Here is a 19,319-nt window from a genome sequence, read left to right as displayed (position 1 = left end):
CAGGACACGGTAGTGTAGTCAGATTGGGGTAGTGTAGTTGGGACAGGGTAGTGTAGTCAGATTGGGGTAAGGGCCAGTGAGACGTGACATGAACTACCCCAACTCAAAGTACTACCATACCCCGTTCAAAGGGACTTACATCTTTTGTCTTGCACATTCACCCTCTGAATGACACACATACGCAATCTATGTCTCAATTGTCTCAAGGCTTAAAAAACATTCTTTAACCTGTCTCCTCACCTTCTACACTGAGTGAAGTGGATTTAACAAGTGACCTCAATAAGGGATTATAACTTTTACCTGGATACACCTTGTCAGTCTGTCATGGAAAGAGCAGATGTTGTTAATGTTTTGTCCACTCAGTGTAGATATGTCAGTCAGGTGGCTAGCTGCCGGCAGAGACCTCTATTCGTATTGCAGTAACGTTAAAGGGCTCGGCTCTGGCTAGTGTTAGCCAGCTAGCTAGTTGGCTAGAATGATGAAGTAAGAAGCTAATGTTAAATGGAGCCTGACCTCAGCAGGCTACTAAGCTCTCATCATAAACCTGCTTGACAGAGAGTACTGGTGAGACAGACGGTGGTGAGGCTGAGGCAGGCTGTGATGCATGGAGGAGGAGGCAGAGGAGACAGAGAGAGAGAGGAAGCCAGCAGAGAGAAAGGTTAGTACAGTGGTTCCCATACTAGAGATCAGAGCCCCATGTGGGGTCCACTGAGAAAATCTGTGCTATTCTTATCAAACAAATGGAAGTACTTACAGTAGATATGTTTCATTATGAACATCTCCCCATGGTCTACCTTCCCTATTGGCCTACAAATACAATCAACATGCTAATAATAGGGTATGTTATGGGAACACACCTCCCTTTTAAGGAAAATGTATTTTTGAAGTTTGATAAGATTTAGATATCCATAGACAAACAACATTTTGAACAGATATCAGTGTCTAGAATATATTTTTTGTTTGTTACTTGCTTTTCAAAGAGATGCACACGTTTTGTGCTCTTGTAGGAAGCAACCACTCCCCAGTTGCTGACTAGAAACTAGCTATAATTGGGCTAATAACTCACTAGCAAAGAATAGGAACAAATTTACACAACTGGCTACATGCAAATCCATATATGGCAATGGTCTATTTGCATATAGGGATACTGCAGCTCTGATTGGTTATGGTGCACCAGTCTGTGTAGAGTATGGACCTGAGTCGTGCCTGTCAATGCAATAGAATCTTACTCAATGCACTCTTCCTACAAGAAAATCTCTTGCGTAGTTCGTTTTGTTTCAGTATGCTGGATTGAAAGTGGCTAATATTGTGTTGATTCGATCACAATTCGCACAGCAGAGGGAAACGTTGATAGTGTTAACTAAAGGGGAAAACTAGAAAGTTGAGGGAAGTTCAATCTCGTGCTTCTCTGTGAGGGCTGATATTTTTCTGCGAGGCAGTCCCAGGGAGCTGCACTCCCAGGGAGCTGCACACCCACGCGTAGCTTAGAGGGAATATTGCTCACTATTAATATCCTCACTATGATGAGGTTTCCTGTCCAAATTATACTAAAGTATCTCAAAATGTATCTCATTCATTGTGTAACTCAATGAATCCACCATGTGGATTATTTATCTTTAGACTTCTCTACTTGGAGTGTTTAACCCCAAGTTGTTATAAAAATGTTAAATGTTTTTGTTCATATTGGTGGTGGTTTGTCTTGATCACCCACTGGAGTTTATAGTTTACCACTGAAGTTTATAGTTTACCACTGGAGTTTATAGTTTACCACTGGAGTTTATAGTTTACCACTGGAGTTTATAGTTTACCACTGGAGTTTATAGTTTACCACTGGGGTTTATAGTTTACCACTGGAGTTTATAGTTTACCAGTGGAGTTTATAGTTTACCACTGGAGTTTATAGTTTACCTCTGGGGTTTATAGTTTACCACTGGAGTTTATAGTTTACCACTGGAGTTTATAGTTTACCACTGGAGATTATAGTTTACCTCTGGAGTTTATAGTTTACCACTGGGGTTTATAGTTTACCTCTGGGGTTTATAGTTTACCTCTGGGGTTTATAATTTACCACTGGAGTTTATAGTTTACCACCGGAGTTTATAGTTTACCACTGGAGTTTATAGTTTACCAGTGGAGTTTATAGTTTACCACTGGAGTTTATAGTTTACCACCGGAGTTTATAGTTTACCAGTGGAGTTTATAGTTTACCACTGGGGTTTATAGTTTACCAGTGGAGTTTATAGTTTACCACTGGAGTTTATAGTTTACCTCTGGGGTTTATAGTTTACCACTGGGGTTTATAGTTTACCACTGGAGTTTATAGTTTACCACTGGAGTTTATTGTTCACCCACCTTTTTTTACCACTACATCACTGTTTAGGACATATCAGTTGCTCCTTGAAAATAGGCTTATAGATGGTTAGTCGATAAAGCCCTCTGTGTAGAGGACAGAATGTGATGTTCTGATGGCTGTTCTGTGTCTGTCCAAGAAGATAATCAATTGACCCACTGATAATGAAGTTAACCAACACAACAGAGCAGGTCACATTCTGTGCCTAGCTTACATAGAGTATACTGCTGCAGGCAAAGGTTAGGGTCACACATCGCAATTTCACAGGGACACCTTCCCTGTCACCTCTCTCTCACTTTTTCTCTCTCTCTCTAGCTGAATCCCAAATCACCCCCTCTGCCCTCCATTTGTGCGTTCACACGCCTCTCTACCAGTGTAACTAAGCTGAGGAAGTGAAAATGATGGAGGGTGTAGGTGCTATTTAGACCCTCCGATAACCACTTAAACCGTTCCAGCAATGCTGCTGGTTTCAGAACTAAGTGGAATTCCATTAGGCACCACTTATTTTAGAGTTTGTGCAGTTTCACACAAAAGAATGTAGGAGGTGTCTAATTATTTGTCACATGCAGTAGTGGAAAAAGTACCCAATTGTCATACTAGAGTACAGTGCCTCGCAAAAGTACTCACCCCCTTGGCGTTTTTCCTATTTTGTTGCATTACAACCTGTAATGTAAATTGATTTTATTTGGATTTCATGTAATGGACATACACAAAATAGTCAAAATTGGTGAAGTAAAAAAATAACCAATTACATTCAGAAGTCACATAATGAATTAAATAAAGTTCACCTGCGTGCAATCTAAGTGTCACATGATCTGTCACATGATCTCAGTATATATACACCTGTTCTGAAAGGCCCCGGAGTCTGCAACACCACTAAACAAGGGGCACCACCAAGCAAGCGACACCATTTAAGACCAAGGAGCTCTCCAAACAGGTCAGGGACAAAGTTGTGGAGAAGTACAGATCAGGGTTGGGTTATAAAAAAATATCAGAAACTTTGAACATCCCACGGAGCACCATTAAATCCATTATTAAAAATAGAAAGAATATGGCACCACAACAAACCTGTCAAGAGAGGGCAGACCCCCAAAACTCACAGACCAGGCAAGGAGGGCATTAATCAGAGAGCCAACAAAGAGACCAAAGATAACCCTGAAGGAGCTGCAAAGCTCCACAGCGGAGATTGGAGTATCTGTCCATAGGACCACTTTAAGCCGTACACTCCACAGAGCTGGGCTTTAAGGAAGAGTGGCCAGAAAAAAGCCATTGCTTAAAAAAATAAATAAGCATACACGTTTGGTGTTCGCCAAAAGGCATGTGGAAGACTCCCCAAACATATGGAAGAAGGTACTCTGGTCAGATGAGACTAAAATGTAGCTTTTTGGCCATCAAGGAAAACGCTATGTCTGGCACAAACCCAACACCTCTCATCACCCCGAGAACACCATCCCCACAGTGAAGCATGGTGGTGGCAGCATCATGCTGTGGGGATGTTTTTCATCGGCAGGGACTAGGAAACTGGTCAGAATTGAAGGAATGATGGATGGCGCTAAATACAGGGAAATGCTCGAGGGAAACCTGTTTGTCTTCCAGAGATTTGAGACTGGGACAGAGGTTCACCTTCCAGCAGGACAATGACCCTAAGCATACTGCTAAAGCAACACTCGAGTGGTTTAAGGGGAAACATTTAAATGTCTTGGAATGGCCTAGACAAAGCCCAGACCTCAATCCAATTGAGAATCTGTGGTATGACTTAAAGATTGCTGTACACCAGCAGGAACCCATCCAACTTGAAGGAGCTGGAGCAGTTTTGCCTTGAAAAATGGGCAAAAATCCCAGTGGCTAGATGTGCCAAGCTTATAGAGACATATCCCAAGAGACTTGCAGCTGTAGTTGCAAAAGGTGGCTCTACAAAGTATTGACTTTGGGGGGTGAATAGTTATGCACGCTCAAGTTTTCAGTTTTTTTGTCTTATTTCTTGTATGTTTCACAAAAAATATTTTGCATCTTCAAAGTGGTATGCATGTTGTGTAAATCAAATGAAATAAACCCCCCAAAAATATATTTTAGTTCCAGGTTGTAAGGCAACAAAATAGGAAAAATGCCATGGGAGGTGAATACTTTTGCAAGGCACTGTAAAAGTATAGATACCTTAATAGAAAATGACTCAAGTAAAAGTGAATGTTACCCAGTAAAATACTACCTGAGTTAAAGTCTAAAAGTATAGGGTTTTAAATATACTTAAGTATCAAAAGTAAAAGTATGAATCATTTCAAATTCCTTATATTAAGCCAATCAGACGGCACCATTTTCTTATTTTTTTAAGTGTACGGATAGCCAGGGGCAGACTCCAACATTTAGACATCATTTACAAACGAAGCATGTGTTTTTAATGAGTCCAGCAGATCAGAGGCAGTAGGGATGTAGGGATGACCCGGGTTTAGTGTTCTGTTGATCAGTGCATGAATTGGACCATTTTCCTGTCCTGTTCAAAATGTAATGAATACTTTGGTTGTCAGGGAAAATGTATGGACTAAAAAGTATAATATTTTCTTAAGGAATGTAGTGAAGTCTAAGAAAAAGTTGTAAAAAATATAAATAGCAAAGTAAAGTACAGATACCCCAAAAAACGACTTAGGTAGTACTTGAAAAGTATTTTTACTTACTTTACACCACTGACCACATTTGTTTGTCGGATTTCGAAACTTGACACATGTAAAAGATGAAATACCTCCCAAATGAAATGTTTAACTGTTACTGAGGTTTATATCTTGTAAACGACAGGGGGATTTGTTCATTCGAATGTCATGCTTTTTTTATTATTTAAAAGTGGACATGAATTGTATCATTCAAGTCAGGAGTGTGTCCCGAAGTTGATGGGTTTGTTGATCCCATTGCCACTCTCTGGAAGTCACCCCCTGAGCTTCGTCAGCAACACGTGACAACGGGGGGCCCTCCAAGGGAGTTGGTAGGGGCTAGGGGGTGGTTTGGGATTCACAGTCTCTCTCTCTCTCTCTCTCTCTCTCTCTCTCTCTCTCTCTCTCTCTCTCTCTCTCTCTCTCTCTCTCTCTCTGTGTGTATATACTGCAGCCAATCACCAGTATGTGTACAGTTAAAGTTAACAATGTGTAGTGGTTCGTACCTGTGTATTCAGTTATCTACTGTATCCTACCTGTATGTGTACACTCCCTCTGGCCGTGGTTGAGTGGTTCTTATATAAAGACTTGAGTGGATTATCAGAGTCATGGGGGGATTACTGCAGTCACGAGCCCAGCTGTAATCCACAGCATTCCATCACCACATCACAGATCTCAATACCGTTCCCAGTCTTCATCCCAATCTCATTTATAATTCACTATCAGTTCTCTCTATCACGGCTACATTGCCCCTCAACCCAATCCTCTTCCTTTTCATCTCTTTTTCAGTTACCTCGGTGACTGTATATACTACGGTTCACCCCCTCCTCTCTCTGTCTCATTCTATATACTACGGTTCACCCCCTCCTCTCTCTGTCTCATTCTATATACTACGGTTCACCCTCTCTTCTCTGTCTCATTCTATACACTACGGTTCACCCTCTCTTCTCTGTCTCATTCTATATACTATGGTTCACCCCCTCTACTCTGTCTCATTCAATATTCTACGGTTCACCCCCTCTACTCTGTCTCATTCAATATTCTACGGTTCACCCCCTCCTCTCTCTGTCTCATTCAATATTCTACGGTTCACCCCCTCTTCTCTGTCTCATTCTATATACTACGGTTCACCCCCTCCTCTCTCTGTCTCATTCAATATACTACGGTTCACCCCCTCTTCTCTCTGTCTCATTCTATATACTACGGTTCACCCCCTCCTCTCTCTGTCTCATTCTATATACTACGGTTCACCCCCTCCTCTCTCTGTCTCATTCAATATTCTACGGTTCACCCCCTCCTCTCTCTGTCTCATTCAATATTCTACGGTTCACCCCCTCCTCTCTCTGTCTCATTCAATATACTACGGTTCACCCCCTCTTCTCTCTGTCTCATTCTATATACTACGGTTCACCCCCTCTACTCTGTCTCATTCTATATACTACGGTTCACCCCCTCCTCTCTCTGTCTCATTCTATATACTACGGTTCACCCCCTCTACTCTGTCTCATTCTATATACTACGGTTCAACCCCTCTACTCTGTCTCACTCTATATACTACGGTTCACCCCCTCTTCTCTCTGTCTCACTCTATATACTACGGTTCACCCCCTCTTCTCTCTATCTCATTCTATATACTACGGTTCACCCCCTCCTCTCTCTGTCTCATTCTATATACAACGGTTCACCCCCTCTTCTCTCTGTCTCACTCTATATACTACGGTTCACCCCCTCTTCTCTCTATCTCATTCTATATACTACGGTTCACCCCCTCCTCTCTCTGTCTCATTCTATATACTACGGTTCACCCCCTCTACTCTGTCTCATTCTATATACTACGGTTTACCCCCTCTTCTCTCTGTCTCATTCTATATACTACGGTTCACCCCCTCTACTCTGTCTCATTCTATATACTACGGTTTACCCCCTCTTCTCTCTGTCTCATTCTATATACTACGGTTCACCCCCTCCTCTCTCTGTCTCATTCTATATACTACGGTTTACCCCCTCTTCTCTCTGTCTCATTCTATATACTACGGTTCACCCCCTCTACTCTGTCTCATTCTATATACTACGGTTCACCCTCTCTACTCTGTCTCATTCTATATACTACGGTTCACCCCCTCTTCTCTCTGTCTCATTCTATATACTACGGTTCACCCCCTCTTTTCTCTGTCTCATTCTATATACTACGGTTCACCCCCTCTTCTCTCTGTCTCGTTCTATATACTACGGTTCACCCCCTCTACTCTGTCTCATTCTATATACTACGGTTCACCCCCTCTACTCTGTCTCATTCTATATACTACGGTTTACCCCCTCTTCTCTCTGTCTCATTCTATATACTACGGTTCACCCCCTCTACTCTGTCTCATTCTATATACTACGGTTTACCCCCTCTTCTCTCTGTCTCATTCTATATACTACGGTTCACCCCCTCTACTCTGTCTCATTCTATATACTACGGTTCACCCTCTCTACTCTGTCTCATTCTATATACTACGGTTCACCCTCTCCTCTCTCTGTCTCGTTCTATATACTACGGTTCACCCCCTCTACTCTGTCTCATTCTATATACTACGGTTCACCCTCTCTACTCTGTCTCATTCTATATACTACGGTTCACCCCCTCTACTCTGTCTCATTCTATATACTACGGTTCACCCCCTCTACTCTCTCATTCTATATACTACGGTTCACCCCCTCTTCTCTCTGTCTCATTCTATATACTACGGTTCACCCCCTCTTCTCTCTGTCTCATTCTATATACTACGGTTCACCCCCTCTACTCTCTCATTCTATATACTACGGTTCACCCCCTCCTCTCTCTGTCTCATTCTATATACTACGGTTCACCCCCTCTACTCTGTCTCATTCTATATACTACGGTTCACCCCCTCTTCTCTCTGTCTCATTCTATATACTACGGTTCACCCCCTCTACTCTCTCATTCAATATACTATGGTTCACCCCCTCCTCTCTGTCTCATTCTAAAATAACAATAACGAGGCTATATACAGGGGTCAATGTGCGGGGGTACAGGTTAGAGGTAATTTGTACATCTAGGTTGGGGTGAAGATACTATCCATAGATAATAAACAGGGAGTACCAGTACCGAGTCAGTATGCGGGGGTACAGGTTAGAGGTAATTTGTACATCTAGGTTGGGGTGAAGATACTATCCATAGATAATAAACAGCGAGTAGCAGCAGTGTAAAAACAAATGGGTGTCAATGTAAATAGTCTGGTGGCCATTTGATGAATTGTTCAGCAGTCTTATGGCTTGGGGGTCAAAGCTGATAAGGAGCCTTTTGGACCTAGACTTGGCGCTCCGGTACCGCCTGCCGTGCGGTAACAGAGAGAACAGTCTATGACTTGGGTGACTGGAGTCTCCTCCCTCTTTCTCCTTGTCCTACTTTAGCAGCATGATTCATCAAATGTTGCCTCGGTAACACATCAGCATTCCTCTGTAGTTGTTTCCATGTGATACAGCACCATGTACACTGCAGTGTTGTGATCCATAGCAGAATGGCAGTGGACTATAGCATGACAATGGAATGGCCCCAGGCCCCAGGTCCCAGGCCCCAGGCCCCAGGCCCCATGGCCCAGGCCCCATGCCCCATTACCCAGGCCCCAGGCCCCATGCCCCAGGCCCCAGGCTAGTATATGGGATATGTAATTCCCTCGCTGACTCACAAATACACGTGTGTGTGTGTGGTTTGGTTTTGCTATCCTTGTGGGGACCAGAAGTCCTCACAAAGATAGTAAGTAATACAAGGAAAATTGGAGACATTCCACCAGTCCCCTTAGGCTTTTTTAGGCTTAGGTGTTAGAATTAGTGTTAAAGTTAGGGTTCAGGGTTAGAGTTTGGGTTAGTTTTAAGGTTAGGATTTTGCAGTTAAGGTTAGCGTTAGGGTTAAGGGCTATGGAAAGTAGGATTTGGGATTCAATTGTTTGGTCCCCAGAAGGATAGTAAAATAAACATGTGTGTGTGTTTGCAATAACCGTCAAGATGTACAGTATTGGGGCCCAAATTCACAGCTTATTCACCTGTATGGGTCATAAAATATGACCGTAAAGATATACAGTAAACTATCCCAATGGAAGTGGTTCTCTTATTCCACCCTCTGTTTCTTTTTATTCCAGGTTCCATGATGGAGACATTTTCATTTGTAATTCCGGAGACATTTATTCCCATTCTTTCCAAGAAGTGACGCAACATCAACACTCCCAGTAAACTGGACACAGGAATATTTGTTGTGTTACAAGAGCTACGCCAGAGCACCCAGACAGACCAAGTCTCAACGAACAGGTTACTGATTACATGATTTTATTGGTTTTATTATGGGTTTTCATTGAGCTATTACAAATGAAGATGAAAACCATGGAGGGTTAGAGACGGTGAGTCCATCCTGCCCTTTTGCTCCTTACCGACTTACATTCTCAGAATGTCCACAAGACAAGACCTACCTGCTTACATCATCAGAGCATCTGTTTTCACAAAGGAGATCTGAAGTCATGGTTGTATCTCTGTTTATGCTGATTGTTGGTTGGTCTGTATTGTCATGTTATTACCAGGTTGGCAAGGACACAGGAGAGGCGTCATGGGAGGAACAAAACGGGATAAGAAACCAGACGGGATAAAAAAACGTGACGACTGACTGAGCAAAAGAAGAAAACGCCAGAGAAAGAAGGAAAGAGAGAAGGATTGTGTGTTCTCTACTTTCTCAGAAGTGCAGCCCCTAAATTCCTGTTACTATGCCTGAGAGAGGGAGGGCAGCAGACCAGTCAAAATGAACCCCTACGTCACCTCTCACTTTAGGAGGGATCTCTTTCCCCACTTCCACTTGTTGTAGAGGCTTCTCTTCTCTTCTCCCCTCTCTTACTGTTTGTGTGACATGACAACACCTGTCTCTGTGTAAACCTAGGACAGTAGGTCACATCTGTCTCTGTGTAAACCTAGGACAGTAGGTAACATCTGTCTCTGTGTAAACCTAGGACAGTAGGTAACATCTGTCTCTGTGTAAACCTAGGACAGTAAGTAACATCTGTCTCTGTGTAAACCTAGGACAGTAAGTAACATCTGTCTCTGTGTAAACCTAGGACAGTAGGTAACACCTGTCTCTGTGTAAACCTAGGACAGTAGGTAACATCTGTCTCTGTGTAAACCTAGGACAGTAGGTAACATCTGTCTCTGTGTAAACCTAGGACAGTAGGTAACATCTGTCTCTGTGTAAACCTAGGACAGTAAGTAACATCTGTCTCTGTGTAAACCTAGGACAGTAAGTAACATCTGTCTCTGTGTAAACCTAGGACAGTAGGTAACACCTGTCTCTGTGTAAACCTAGGACAGTAGGTAACATCTGTCTCTGTGTAAACCTAGGACAGTAGGTAACATCTGTCTCTGTGTAAACCTAGGACAGTAGGTAACATCTGTCTCTGTGTAAACCTAGGACAGTAGGTAACACATGTCTCTGTGTAAACCTAGGACAACAGGTAACATCTGTCTCTGTGTAAACCTAGGACAGCAGGTAACACCTGTCTCTGTGTAAACCTAGGACAACAGGTAACACCTGTCTCTGTGTAAACCTTGGACAACAGGTAACATCTGTCTCTGTGTAAACCTAGGACAGTAGGTAACACCTGTCTCTGTGTAAACCTAGGACAGTAGGTAACACCTGTCTCTGTGTAAATCTAGGACAGTAGGTAACACCTGTCTCTGTGTAAACCTAGGACAGCAGGTAACATCTGTCTCTGTGTAAACCTAGGACAGTAGGTAACATTTGTCTCTGTGTAAACCTAGGACAGTAGGTAACACCTGTCTCTGTGTAAACTTAGGACAGTAGGTAACACCTGTCTCTGTGTAAACCTTGGACAACAGGTAACATCTGTCTCTGTGTAAACCTAGGACAGCAGGTAACACCTGTCTCTGTGTAAACCTAGGACAACAGGTAACACCTGTCTCTGTGTAAACCTTGGACAACAGGTAACATCTGTCTCTGTGTAAACCTAGGACAGTAGGTAACACCTGTCTCTGTGTAAACCTAGGACAGTAGGTAACACCTGTCTCTGTGTAAATCTAGGACAGTAGGTAACACCTGTCTCTGTGTAAACCTAGGACAGCAGGTAACATCTGTCTCTGTGTAAACCTAGGACAGTAGGTAACATTTGTCTCTGTGTAAACCTAGGACAGTAGGTAACACCTGTCTCTGTGTAAACCTAGGACAGTAGGTAACATCTGTCTCTGTGTAAATCTAGGACAGTAGGTAACATCTGTCTCTGTGTAAACCTAGGACAGTAGGTAACACCTGTCTCTGTATAAATCTAGGACAGTAGGTAACACCTGTCTCTGTGTAAACCTAGGACAGCAGGTAACACCTGTCTCTGTGTAAACCTAGGACAGCAGGTAACACCTGTCTCTGTGTAAACCTAGGACAGTAGGGAACACCTGTCTCTGTGTAAATCTAGGACAGTAGGTAACATCTGTCTCTGTGTAAACCTAGGACAGTAGGTAACACCTGTCTCTGTGTAAACCTAGGACAGTAGGTAACACCTGTCTCTGTGTAAACCTAGGACAGTAGGTAACATCTGTCTCTGTGTAAACCTTGGACAAACGGTAACACCTGTCTCTGTGTAAACCTAGGACAGTAGGTAACACCTGTCTCTGTGTAAACCTAGGACAGTAGGTAACACCTGTCTCTGTGTAAACCTAGGACAGCAGGTAACACCTGTCTCTGTGTAAACCTAGGACAGTAGGTAACACCTGTCTCTGTGTAAACCTAGGACAGTAGGTAACATCTGTCTCTGTGTAAACCTAGGACAGTACGTAACATCTGTCTCTGTGTAAACCTAAGACAGTAGGTAACACCTGTCTCTGTGTAAACCTAGGACAGTAGGTAACACCTGTCTCTGTGTTAACCTAGGACAGTAGGTAACACCTGTCTCTATGTAAACCTAGGACAGTACGTAACATCTGTCTCTGTGTAAATCTAGGACAGTAGGTAACACCTGTCTCTGTGTAAACCTAGGACAGTAGGTAACATCTGTCTCTGTGTAAACCTAAGACAGTAGGTAACACCTGTCTCTGTGTAAACCTAGGACACTAGGTAACACCTGTCTCTGTGTAAACCTAGGACAGTAGGTAACACCTGTCTCTGTAAACCTAGGACAGTAGGTAACACCTGTCTCTGTGTAAACCTAGGACAGTAGGTAACACCTGTCTCTGTGTAAACCTAGGACAGTAGGTAACATCTGTCTCTGTGTAAACCTAGGACAGTAGGTAACATCTGTCTCTGTGTAAACCTTGGACACCAGGTAACATCTGTCTCTGTGTAAACCTTGGACACCAGGTAACGACTGTCTCCTGTGTTGTGCCTTCGTTGCTCTTAGTCAGGGTGTCCTCAGTGATCTGGTCAAGGTGTTACACTGTAAACTGTCCTCAGGGAGCTGGTGAAGGGTTGAACTGTTCCTCAGGGACCTAGTAACATTGTTCACTGGGGGTCAAAGACTTGCCAGCGTTCGAAAACCACAGTCCACTGGAAATGTGTACGGAAGGTAAAGTCTAATATCGCAACCAAACCTTTTTTATGTCATTTGGATTTGCCCTGGATCAAACCTTTTGAGTTTTCTTTGTTTTTTTTATCCCTAAGGGATTTGGCATGCAACAAACAAAAAAATCTCTCTTCCCAAAATATTACCTTTGTTTGCCTCAGTGGGTTGTTGTTTTTACCCAGTTTTCCTTGCACGTCCTCTTCACATTATTGGCACATTTTTCCAAAGGAATTAGACTGGAAGCTTTTCTGAAATGGATAAACATGTGTGTTCTCTGTCAAGCAGGGGTGTTGAGTGTGACATTTGAACCAAGAGGAGAGAACTAAAACCAACCCGTTTGGAAAAAACAAGGACACGGCACCTCCCGTCCCAGGATTGGACAGGATTTGACCTCTGAAATAACCTTTGAGCTCTGAGTTTTTGTAGAGGTCATCCACGGGTGTATGCCCTGTGTGCCTGTTACCCCTCCCCTCTTTCCCCACAACCGGCCAATAGGATTCTGCTCCTCCTACACATTCACTTTGACTCTATAATAGGTGTTGTATAGAATTAATCCTGGTGTCATATGTATAGGATGGTACACAACAATAAGTACACAGAAAGTACACACAATTGTACATGCCTTGGCGTTCTAGTCAAGTAATTTAATTCTCTCTCCTTTTATGTATTGTCTTTCTCACTCTCTTTCCCTCACTCCCTCTATTATAGAGAATTCTCCCATGCAGTTGTAGTGGAGAGTAAGTCTCCTTATTGTTGTATACATTTTTACAACACTGAGTTAATATCATGTAGCTGATCTGGTCAGTAGTCAGTCTGCGCAGTGTGTTCTGTACTGAATTGACAATGCCTTTAGGAGAAACACAGAGACTCTCAGGAATAGGATATCCAGCAGTCACCTGAGAGAGCCACAAACATATTTCAAATGTCTCTAAAAGTCTGCTTTTGTTGTGCCAAGAACTCACCACTGACATTTGAGGACTTTTGTGGCTTGGAAAAGATACTTGGATTTGAGGGGAAACTGCTGGTCACAGTCTCCCACTTGTGAGAGACACTGAGTGAGTATAATTTACACAGTGCATGGCTACTGTAGCTCATAAATGTGTTCCAAGGCCCTGTAGCAAAGGAAACATAGATATAAAAGGGTGGAGGAACATACTCTGACTGATAGGAAGTGAATGTATTGGAATTGTGTACCATTATCTGAATCAATAGTCTAAGGAGTTCCTCCTCTGTTTCAATCTGCCTTGTGTATTTTCCATGACCAAACCACTGGGAAGTGAAGATCATGGAACGTAAGAAACAGCATGCTATTCTTTTCTCTGCTGGTTGCATGTTAGATACGTGTTAGAAACATAGACACCGTTTGACTGTACTGTACTGTGGATCTATCCCTGGACTCTGTATTGTCATATTGCACTTTAGTGAATGTGGGGAGTATATATCCTCATTACTACTACCCCATTGTATCCCAAGCTCTCATCCTTTCAAGCTTCTCAGTTCCTGTAGCCTGATCAGTGTGTTTCCCTTGTGCTGTTTCAAACTGTCAGCTAAACTCCTGCTTCCTTGTAAGATGGCCACAGACTATGGGTCCCTCCTGTTGATACCCTGGACACGTGCGTAACCTCCCTCTTCAGCCCAAAGGAGTGTAAGTACTACAGGGACTATACAGTATTACTGCGAGACTGTGTATCTGCTGCTGTGGAATACGTTTCTGACCAGAGGAGTATATACAGCAACAACTTGACCACTGAGTTTCCTTCAAGAGAATGGAAGGAAGACTGTGAATCAGGACACTGTAGAGCTGTGAGTAACCCTGACTGTTAATAAAAAGTTAGTGGAACAATGATCCGGGAAGTGAGGGAAGTCATCTACTGCTGGATACAGTTTTTCCTCATGGATTTACCTTTACCACATCAGATGGATTACTTTTCACCATAGAAACAGTGGAACTGGAAAGAAGTACAGAACACCGGGTTCTTATCAATACCTAGGTGGTCAAAAACTCACAAGCACATAGGAGTTGAGACTACAGCTTCATCAGCGTAAGACATTGTATTTAGCACCATGGGAGCGGCGCGTGTTAAGCGACGTTTCAGTGCAGTGGTTGACGGGCTGGCAGACGAGGAGGAAGTCATTAAGCTGGCTCTGAGTGTTGCTGACACGGCCAGGGTGGGGGGGAGCACGGGAGGCTCAGGGAGCCCCACCAGTCTCTCTCCCACACACAACCGAAATGGCAAAGCACTCCCCCTGCAGGGCAACGGCAGCAATGCACGGAGGCCCAGCGGAGCCCTGGAGGCAGGAGGAGGGGAAGGATCGATGAAAGGAGGAGGGCGCTCAGGACTGAGGGGCGGGAGGGGCGGAAGTCTGGGGAGAAGGGGAGAAGGCTGTTCGTCCTCGGACCGAGATTCAACACTGTCGTCCCCTTCCTCCTCAAGCCGCCGGCCCACCCGGCGCTCTAGACGCCGGCCCCGCCACCGCTTTGTGGGCAAGGACGGGCGCTGCAACGTCACCTTCGTCAACATGAGCGAGAGAGGCCAGCGTTACCTCAGCGACCTCTTCACCACCTGCGTGGACATCCGCTGGCGTTGGATGCTAGTCATCTTTTGCCTCTCCTTCCTCCTCTCCTGGCTGCTCTTTGGCTTCGCCTTCTGGCTCATTGCCGCCGCGCACGGGGACTTCGCCATCCGCCTCAACCCCAGCTCGGGTGCCTCTTCCGGGGGAGGAGATGAGTCCGGAGCAGGGGCGGTGGTGGAAGTGGAGGAAACGTGTTTTGTTCAGGTGAACAGCTTTATGGCGGCCTTCCTGTTCTCCCTGGAGACGCAGACGTCCATTGGTTACGGCTTCCGCAGCGTGACTGAGGCCTGCCCCCTGGCGGTGATGGCGGTCGTTTTGCAGTGCATTGTGGGCTGCATCATCGACGCCTTCATCATCGGAGCGGTCATGGCGAAGATCGCTAAGCCCAAGAAGCGTAACGAGACGCTGTTGTTCTCTGACACGGCAGTGGTGGCGCTGAGAGACGGGAAACTCTGCATGATGTGGAGGGTGGGGAACCTACGCAAGAGCCACCTGGTAGAGGCACACGTACGTGCACAGCTATTGAAGGTAAGAAAGGAGAGAAGAAGAAGATTGGTTGATGGATGAAAGAAGGGAGCAAAGATACTGAAGGGGCTGTAAACAGTAGAAGAGGCAGGACACATCAGTAACTGTAAAGATACTGAAGGGGCTGTAAAGATACTGAAGGGGCTGTAAACAGTAGAAGAGGCAGGACACATCAGTAACTGTAAAGATACTGAAGGGGCTGTAAACAGTAGAAGAGGCAGGACACATCAGTAACTGTAAAGATACTGAAGGGGCTGTAAACAGTAGAAGAGGCAGGACACATCAGTAACTGTACAGAGAGAGAGAGAGAGAGAGAGAGAGAGAGAGAGAGAGAGAGAGAGCGAGAGAGAGAGAGAGAGAGAGAGAGAGAGAGAGAGAGAGAGATGGGGAGAAGTAGAGAGGGAGAGAGAGAGAGAGAGATGGGGAGAAAGAGAGATGGACAGTGATGGGGAGAAGTAGAGAGGGAGAGAGGGAGAGAGAGATGGAAAGTGATGGGGAGAAGTAGAGAGGGAGAGAGAGAGAGGGAGAGAGAGAGGGAGAGTGATATCAGTGAGCCCATCTGGACTGTACTCTGATGTCTGTGTTTAATAAGAGCTTGTTTTATTCTCCCTCAGGGGTTTAGAAGATTTACCAAGGGATTAATTTCCCCAGGATTCTTTTACCGTGTGTGCATGTGTGGGCATGTGTGTGCGTGTGCGTGTGCATGTCTGTGAGTGTGTGTTCGTGTGTGTGTGTGTGTGTGTGTGTGTGTGTGTGTGTGTGTGTGTGTGTGTGTGTGTGTGTGTGTGTGTGTGTGTGTGTGTGTGTGTGTGTGTGTGTGTGTGTGTGTGTGTGTGTACTGTATATAGATAATACTCTTTTCTGGCCATCTGTTAGCAATTTTGGTGAAAGTTTGCGTGGTGGTGTGTGTTCTGACATATTGTCTGCCGGTCTGTATCTATTGTGTTTCATGTGGCCCTTACCTACCACTGCTTTCATTGTCCTGTGGGTTGTAAAGCTCTAGAACAGGTAGGTGAAGAGAGGGACATTTAGATCTTCTTAAAACCTTGATCATGTCAAAGTTCAGACGGGGCAGCTTTGATAAGTTTTGGGGGATCATGGCAGAATTGTGTTTCTCAGTGCTGAGGCTGGGGATTGGCTCCTGAAAAAGGTTGTGTAGTAAGCCTAGGCCTGTGGAGTATGGCTGTAGACTGGTGTTTCTCAGTGCTGAGGCTGGGGATTGGCTCCTGAAAAAGGTTGTGTAGTAAGCCTAGGCCTGTGGAGTTTGGCTGTAGACTGGTGTTTCTCAGTGCTGAGGCTGGGGATTGACTCCTGAAAAAGGTTGTGTAGTAAGCCTAGGCCTGTGGAGTATGGCTGTAGACTGGTGTTTCTCAGTGCTGAGGCTGGGGATTGACTCCTGAAGAAGGTTGTGTAGTAAGCCTAGGCCTGTGGAGTATGGCTGTAGACTGGTGTTTCTCAGTGCTGAGGCTGGGGATTAACTCCTGAAAAAGGTTGTGTAGTAAGCCTAGGCCTGTGGAGTATGGCTGTAGACTGGTGTTTCTCAGTGCTGAGGCTGGGGATTGACTCCTGAAAAAGGTTGTGTAGTAAGCCTAGGCCTGTGGAGTTTGGCTGTAGACTAGTGTTTCTCAGTGCTGAGGCTGGGGATTGACTCCTGAAAAAGGTTGTGTAGTAAGCCTAGGCCTGTGGAGTTTGGCTGTAGACTGGTGTTTCTCAGTGCTGAGGCTGGGGATTGTCTCCTGAAAAAGGTTGTGTAGTAAGCCTAGGCCTGTGGAGTTTGGCTGTAGACTGGTGTTTCTCAGTGCTGAGGCTGGGGATTGACTCCTGAAAAAGGTTGTGTAGTAAGCCTAGGCTTGTGGAGTATGGCTGTAGACTGGTGTTTCTCAGTGCTGAGGCTGGGGATTGACTCCTGAAAAAGGTTGTGTAGTAAGCCTAGGCCTGTGGAGTTTGGCTGTAGACTGGTGTTTCTCAGTGCTGAGGCTGGGGATTGTCTCCTGAAAAAGGTTGTGTAGTAAGCCTAGGCCTGTGGAGTTTGGCTGTAGACTGGTGTTTCTCAGTGCTGAGGCTGGGGATTGACTCCTGAAAAAGGTTGTGTAGTAAGCCTAGGCCTGTGGAGTTTGGCTGTAGACTGGTGTTTCTCAGTGCTGAGGCTGGGGATTGACTCCTGAAAAAGGTTGTGTAGTAAGCCTAGGCCTGTGGAGTTTGGCTGTAGACTGGTGTTTCTCAGTGCTGAGGCTGGGGATTGACTCCTGAAGAAGGTTGTGTAGTAAGCCTAGGCCTGTGGAGTATGGCTGTAGACTGGTGTTTCTCAGTGCTGAGGCTGGGGATTGACTCCTGAAAAAGGTTGTGTAGTAAGCCTAGGCCTGTGGAGTATGGCTGTAGACTGGTGTTTCTCAGTGCTGAGGCTGGGGATTGACTCCTGAAAAAGGTTGTGTAGTAAGCCTAGGCCTGTGGAGTTTGGCTGTAGACTGGTGTTTCTCAGTGCTGAGGCTGGGGATTGACTCCTGAAAAAGGTTGTGTAGTAAGCCTAGGCCTGTGGAGTTTGGCTGTAGACTGGTGTTTCTCAGTGCTGAGGCTGGGGATTGACTCCTGAAAAAGGTTGTGTAGTAAGCCTAGGCCTGTGGAGTATGGCTGTAGACTGGTGTTTCTCAGTGCTGAGGCTGGGGATTGACTCCTGAAAAAGGTTGTGTAGTAAGCCTAGGCCTGTGGAGTATGGCTGCAGACTGGTGCAGCCAAGAAATATAGGCAGGCGAGAGCTTTCTGTGGAACGTAACACTTAAGACTTTAGACTGAACAATACAATATGTTCCTGTAAACAATGTAAAAACTAAACACTTAATCACTAACCTCATACCATCTGTACTTCCCTTTCTCTACCCCTGTTCTTTCCCCCTCCCCCAGCCGAGGGTGACCCCAGAGGGAGAGTTCCTCCCGCTGGACAACGAGGACATCAACGTGGGATTCGACACAGGAACCGACCGCATCTTCTTGGTTTCCCCGGTAACCATCGTCCACGAGATCAACGATGAGTCGCCGTTTTTCGAGATGGACCGTCGGACTCTGGAGGGCGACGCGGAGCTGGAGGTGGTGGTCATTCTGGAGGGTATGGTGGAGGCCACAGCCATGACCACACAGTGTCGCAGCTCCTACCTCGCTTCCGAGATCCTCTGGGGTCACCGCTTCGAACCTGTGCTCTTCGAGAGGAAGAACTGTTACCAGGTAAGAGGGGGAGAGGTCCTATAGAAACAGAAGAGGAAAGAGTTTCTCATCCTCTAGCTTCGTTGTTACGTTTTCCCTTTTCTCTACATTTTAGCCATTCAGCAGACACTCTTATCCAGAGTGACCCAGAGTGACCCCTCTCTTTTCTTGACCCCTCTCTTTTTCTTATCCAGAGTGACCCCTCTCTTTTTCTTATCCAGAGTGACCCCTCTCTTTTTCTTATCCAGAGTGACCCCTCTCTTTTTCTTATCCAGAGTGACCCCTCTCTTTTTCTTATCCAGAGTGACCCCTCTCTTTTTCTTATCCAGAGTGACCCCTCTCTTTTTCTTATCCAGAGTGACCCCTCTCTTTTTCTTACCCAGAGTGACCCCTCTCTTTTTCTTATCCAGAGTGACCCCTCTCTTTTTCTTATCCAGAGTGACCCCTCTCTTTTTCTTATCCAGAGTGACCCCTCTCTTTTTCTTATCC

General features: G+C 45.1%; 1 protein-coding gene and 1 long non-coding RNA gene across 2 annotated transcripts; both read left to right on the top strand.

Annotated features, from left to right (window-relative positions):
• The first annotated feature begins 552 nt into the window (after nucleotides 1-552).
• Nucleotides 553-9,991, top strand: LOC139399434 (uncharacterized). Its single transcript, XR_011632073.1, has 3 exons — nucleotides 553-658; nucleotides 9,132-9,297; nucleotides 9,564-9,991. It is a non-coding gene; the product is annotated as an uncharacterized lncRNA (long non-coding RNA).
• Nucleotides 9,992-13,418: 3,427 nt separating this feature from the next.
• On the top strand, nucleotides 13,419-18,851 carry LOC139399433 (inward rectifier potassium channel 2-like; the record flags this gene model as incomplete). The annotated part of the gene is made up of 2 exons (XM_071144842.1): nucleotides 13,419-15,638; nucleotides 18,534-18,851. Coding segments are annotated over exons 1-2 (1,356 nt in total), but the record flags the coding sequence as incomplete, so codon positions are not given.
• Nucleotides 18,852-19,319: the final 468 nt, after the last annotated feature.

The sequence above is a fragment of the Oncorhynchus clarkii genome, unplaced genomic scaffold, assembly GCF_045791955.1.
Source record: "Oncorhynchus clarkii lewisi isolate Uvic-CL-2024 unplaced genomic scaffold, UVic_Ocla_1.0 unplaced_contig_3080_pilon_pilon, whole genome shotgun sequence".
Taxonomy (NCBI): Eukaryota; Metazoa; Chordata; class Actinopteri; order Salmoniformes; family Salmonidae; genus Oncorhynchus; species Oncorhynchus clarkii.
Note: the sequence above shows the minus strand (reverse complement) of the source record. Positions and strands in the feature narration are given on the sequence as shown.